Source organism: Martes martes (genome assembly GCF_963455335.1).
Source record: "Martes martes genome assembly, chromosome: 3".
Classification (NCBI taxonomy): Eukaryota; Metazoa; Chordata; class Mammalia; order Carnivora; family Mustelidae; genus Martes; species Martes martes.
Window position 1 is genome coordinate 179131047 of NC_137890.1, and position 6000 is coordinate 179137046.

The following is a 6000-nucleotide window of genomic DNA, read 5'->3' on the forward strand; positions in this document are numbered from 1 at the left end:
CTGTATATGTGTACTATAAACAGCTGGAGGGCAACAAGAGAAAGCTTATGATTGAGGACCAAAAATAAGGAGTGAAATCAATGGAACATTGATTATGTAGGAGAATGTTCTGGAAACTCTGCAAGATGAGAAGGGTTTTGAAGGGGTTTGGGAGAGGCAGAGAAGAGATAGTGACAAATGGCCTTAGGGTTGCCAAGTTCGAACCTCAGCGGACTGCCTGGAAGTTTCTAAGGGGTACTTCTCCCTGTCCTGTTGTCTGCTCTGCCACGTCCTTCTCAGAGCAGAGGCCACCGGGTCACATCAGAGCTAGGACCGCTTGTCAGTGGGTCACAAGGCTGTCTGGTGTGTGTCGTAAAAGCAGTCATTGCTCTAGCATGGACCTAGCAGCTCGCTCTTCCTGAGGGATGCAAACCAGACCGGTCTACGGTTTCAGCGGGGAAGATTCAACATACACTGCAAGGCTTACTCAGAAGGAAAGCGAACAATAGTTTGAGAAGACGGTGCAAAGCATCTGGGCAACGGGAGCTGCTTTCCCGGTGGTGACATTTTCCCGTGTGTTCTTCTGATCGCTATGTGCAAAACCTTCCTGGCAGGGCTCCCTCCGAACAGCAAAGATCATGAGAAGCTGCCATGCTCAGCCAGCGACTCAACAAGTCTGCCCTTAGGAAAAAGCCCTCCCCCGACCAAGTCTCTGATGCCTCCCTGTGCCAAGAATGGGGAAGATCTGGAACTGTTTATAGAATGTTCCTTGGATGGCTATACGAAGAGGCAAACAGCACCCAGGCCAAACAACTTCCCCAAAGCCTGGTAATCTTCACAAGGGTAGTGGCAGTGTCTGCCTTATCATCCTTTGATCCCAGCAGTTAGCACAGCGCCTGGCTGAGTCTCTCTGTGCCTGGTACATGCGTGTGTCTGGATGGATGAATGAAGGGAGCTCTCAAGTGCAGGCTGTGTGTGTTTTCCTTGTGTCCTCCGTCCACTCCGGCCGAGCCACCTCCCGCGCCCACCAGTCTACTCACGCTCGGCACACCGTGCGGTATCTGAGTACGTACCTGGAGGTACTCCTTGCTGGAATCCAAGTTGGGGGTCCAGCCATTGTCATCGCCATGGAGCCGGCTTTGCTGAGGCGTCCACCTTTCGTCCGAGTAGGTAGAAGAGGCACTGATCTGCTCATTAGCAATCCGGCCAGATTCCATTCCCAGAGGGACGTTGCACTGGAAGTCTGGGAAAGGGAGACGGTCAAGGGCAGGATTACGTCTCTCAACCTCAAACTCCTGGGATCCCCCAAATCTTGCTCCCTTCTAGGGACAAGTCCTTGCAGGAACTCCCTCATCTTAAAGACCTAATTACACACCCGCATTTTGAAAACAACTCTGCCAAGTCATGGAGCTTGACAACCCCTCTGGGCCTGAAAAGAAACTAAATTGGGCCTAAAAGAAGTCAGGCTGTGGGTAAATAAGAATCACCATACAAATTAAAAATACAGTCTCAAGTATAAGAACTGTTGGTGCTTCAGGCTACAGACGCTCGCAGACGCCAGATGCACCGTAACTGAAATACAGGTAAACGTGCGATAGACTCGTGGCAATCTGGGTGGGCTGATACATCGTGGGAAGCCTGCTTTCTTCACAAACACCCAGGAGGCCCTTCTGCTTCTCTCTTTCACTCAAATGTCTTGCATTCTGGCACAGAAGACCGGCATTTCAAAGCAGTGAATACCCAACTTTGGGATATTTCTCCAGGAGCACAACCACGCCACTCTCTTCCCCTGTGCCCCCCGCCTGGGCAAATGGACCCGGAAGTCACAGACTCTGGCTCCGCACCATTAGTGCAATGGCTATCCTTCCCATGGACACCGCAGACACGGGTCAGAATCTGCGTGTACAGGTGTCCGATAAAGCCCAACAATTTTTTCAGGTATCAAACCCATTCCCGGGTCACTCTGTGACAGTGCTGGCCATGGGCAGCTCTTGGTGCCATACCGTGTTCCTGTCCCTCAACCTTCATGAGCTCTTTGAAGAAGAACAAAAGCAAAACCCAGAACAAAACCCATCGCCTTTCCAGTTGGCCGGGCTGCCGTGTCTGTGGGCATGCATATGGTAAGCTGTCTACAACCGCCACAGGATTTGCCCAGCTCCAGTCCTTAAAGTATGTCTTTAGGACTCAGAGTTATCACTTGGGTTTCTAAGGGGGAAAGGCAGCACGTCTGAAGCACGTATGCTAGAGGAGCTGATCTCAAGATTGAGTTCAGAGTAGATGTGGGTGGAGGCAGGAGACTCAAGGTCTAGACGGGCATTTCCAGGACAGCTGGGGTCGGAGCTACCCTCGAGGCTTTGCGAGGTACCTGGCACAAGGTAGAAGCTTGGAAAGTGTGTACACTGAAGCATGAAGCCAAAGTCCAAGCATGTATCAGTCTAGTGAGACAAACTCTACCCAGGGCCAGCGATGTTCAATATAAAATACATAGAGGAAGGAGGTTTACAAATTGCTCAGTTTTCTGACCATGGCCACTGAGGCTGAGAGAGGGAGAAAAGACTATGTTAAGAAAATGTTAGCCCAGGGAGGGGACCCTATGTAGATATCCTAACCACCTCCCTTGCATTCACAGATGAGAAAACTGAAGTGGGAAATGATCCCGTGACTTACCCTAGGAATAACTCATTCTTGGTACATATACCTACTTTCTAAAGAAATGAGTACCCGGCCGACATTTGTTCGACTCTTACAAATCTCTGTCTAGCAAGATGATATAGCCCCCATTCCCTGAATTCAGAGGCTGCTACAAATTCTGGAGAATTTCCCTCTCTTCACTGTACATTTCACAGCCCTGATGGAAGGAGAGGACAGAAGTTCTCAACTGGCCAACTCACTCTCTGGTGGGTCTTGGTGGATCAGGTAATAGCGTGCAGAGAAGCCATCCTTGGCCACCGCCATGTCCGTGTGAAAAGTCAGGGAGAGGATCCCTGTCGACGAGCGGAGTTCCGAGGGTGTTTTGGTCCCACAGTATTTGCCAATCAGAGGGCCAACTAGACAGGCAGGACAAAAACAGGTCAGTAGAAATGGAAATGTCAAACTCCATTTTCAATGCATTCACCCTTGCCACAACCGAAGTCACTCCACAGAGCACTCTTTGGGTATAGAAGAATGACCAAAGATAGGTTCTAAGGACACTGTCTCATATTTTTCCTGTACGTTAAAAAATACAGTTGACCTTTAAACAACATGGGTTTGAAGTGCATGGACCTACTTACACATGGATTTTTCTTTTTTGACAAATACAGTACTGTAAATGTATTTTCTTTTCCTTATGACTTTCTTAATACCACTTTTTTCTCTTTAGGTTATTTTATTATAAGAATACAATATATAATACATATAACATACGGAATATGCGTTAATGGACTATTTATGTTATTGGTCAGGCCTTCAATCAATAGTAAGTTATTAGCAGTTAAGTTTTGGGGAGTCAGAAGGCATGTGTGGATTTTCGGCTATATGGTCGATCGGCCCTCTGAATCCCTGCGTTGTTCAAGGGGCAACTGTACTTTTTTTCTCTGTTCAAGGGGCAACTGTGTTTTCCCTGACTTGGCCTCATTCTCTTCTCTCGCTCTGCTCTGGGGACAGGCCAGAAAGCTATCATTATAACACCCAACTTACAGAAGAACAAACTGAGGTTCGGGAGGTCACGTGACTTTGGAAATAATTGCTGCGACTCAGAACCCAAGTTTTCTGACTTAGTCTTATGCTCTTCTCAGGAAATGAAACTGCTCAGTCATCAAGCCTCCCTCTCAGTGCAAAACACTGAGGCTCACTACAGAAGTGAACGAGTGGCTTTCTCACCGAGACGGACTATGAAGACCTATGTTGGACGCCAGCTGAGAATTACCGGTTCCTCCCGGCCTTGGGTGATACAGCTTTTTGACATCTACGGCTGTTTTAATTAATAGTAGTAAAATCATAGTAATAATAATGATGATGATGAAAGCAGCTTATTTATACAGGTAGGACGCGGGGTTTAAGTGAGCTGCCCAGGCTTACAGAGCTGCCTCAGAGCGGAGCCAGGATCCAGATCTAGTCCGTGTGGCTCTAGCATCCTGCTTGGGCAGAAAGGGTGGTCATGGAGTCACTTTCTACGGAAATCCTGACACCCTGGGGCAGAAGAGGACATTACGGATAGGCTTTCTCATCCTCATCCAGGCGTCCACTCAGACTCCGCCTATCCTTCTCCAAAGAAATATTTCCAAGAAAGGAAACTGCCTTTCTGCAATTTCTCTGAAATCATCCTTGGTGAAAAACAAGAAAGAAAGTCATCATGGGTCATACACAAACCCTAAGGAGCTTTGAAGCCTTTGTTCTCTCTTTTTATTGTCACCAAAGCCATTCACAGGCAGAGGCGAAGCTACAGAGAAACGTCTGGTGACGGCGACATCACTCACCATGCGGAATGCCGTCCCAGATGTCCAGCCAGTCGTATTTGCAGTCTCCCTCTCCCACCTGCAACGGGTCGTGCTCCAGGTCAAAGGTCAGGAACTGGAGGATGATCTCCATCTTGGGTTTGGCCAGGATGGTAAAGGTGCAGTCCAAGTTGTGCGGGTACTTCTCGGGAAACCCGGGGGATTCGATGGTCCCGTTGGGGCTTGTGAAGTTTTTGGAACAGTCTTCGGAGCCTGTATGTAAAAGAGAACTGGAGCATTTAGGGAAGAGAAGAAGATGCCCTCCTTCGCTGCCTCGGTCACGTGGGTTAGTTCAATGTTTGAGCCCCGATCCCCCTCCTCATACGGTTTTTGTTTCTACTGGAGTGGCCCTTGAAGAAACATACTCTTCACACCCACATCTCAAGCCTTTAAGCCAGACTCTCTCGAGGAGAGAAATTAGGGGAGGAGAGCTGGCGTGCTCTACGTAACAGAGCGAGAACACCAGTTGAGGCGCTGGGGAGGAGAGGGGGGTCAGAAAGAAGTGTGTGTGTGAGATACAGAGAGAGAGAGAAAGAGAGAGAGAGAGAGTCTCTTGGAAAGAGGAACAGAGTCTTCTTTCTCAATTACTCAGCTGCTTGCTCCAGAAATGTAAGTTATTTCAATCCTTAAGGAAGGCTTGCTGATTGCCAGCAAGGAAAACAATGTCACCCCTTATTTATTGCTGACCTCAACACTAGCCCCCATTGTACCAGAGCCAACGAAGTGCCCCCTTCTCCTTCCAAGATCCAAGGTGCCTCAGGGGAGGGGCAAAGGGGAGCTCGGGTCTCATTCATGTCATGACTATATTAAAACGAGCTGCTCTGTAGTGGCCAGACAATTAACAATCGACTTTTGTAGCTGGTGGATCACAGCAGGGCGTCGGGGATGTTAAAGGCCGCTCTAGCAGCAAGTTTGGAAAAATGCGCCAGTGTATTGACATTTGGAAGGCTTCTGGTCCCTTTGTGTTGGGGAGGGCCTTGTTTCTCTCCGAAGCTCTTGGGGCTGTTTCCTTGGGACTCCGGGAGGCCTTCTTATTAAATGCGGCCCACATTCGCCGCCCGGTGCAGGCTTGGATGGCCGTGGGAGCTCTAAGAGGATTAGAGCCACCAGATCTGGGAATGCCTCTAGGTGGAGTCGCATTAAAAGGGACCTCATGGGTTTTCAGCCAGGACCGGCCTCTGGCGGGTCCCGGGACACTGCAGCCCAGGCCACCGGCCCACGGAGCAGCCCGGGGCCAGAAGCGATACCAATCCATGGTACCCTTGGAAGGCTGGACTCTCACAATCGATTTCACTGCATTCTGATTTTAAAATTTAAAAAAAAGGTAGCAGGGTTTATGAGGAGGATAACAGGCACTCGAAGCATGAAGGAAAAATACAGAAATACTCGATAAACCAGGTGTTTACTGGCAGGAAGTGTCCTCTGGGGATCCCACTGCAACAGAACTGTGTGATGTCAATACACGGATCTTCGCCTGCAGCGACGTCTTCATCCTCGGCTCCCGAGGCAGGCCCCTCTTGCGGACGTCTCGACCCTCGCGCCTCCC

At 49.3% G+C, this 6000-nt stretch overlaps 1 protein-coding gene across 2 annotated transcripts in view; it reads right to left on the bottom strand.

The window, feature by feature from the left end:
* The window catches only part of NRP2 (neuropilin 2), a 113569-nt gene that overhangs the window by 69583 nt on the left and 37986 nt on the right, over positions 1 to 6000 (bottom strand). For both annotated transcript variants that reach the window (XM_080799280.1, XM_080799281.1), the window contains exons 4-6: positions 4437 to 4667; positions 2871 to 3026; positions 1053 to 1222 (exon numbers count right to left, since the gene is read on the bottom strand). In XM_080799280.1, coding sequence (XP_080655406.1) covers positions 1053 to 1222; positions 2871 to 3026; positions 4437 to 4667 — 557 coding nt within the window. The remainder of the gene's footprint in view (positions 1 to 1052; positions 1223 to 2870; positions 3027 to 4436; positions 4668 to 6000) is intronic.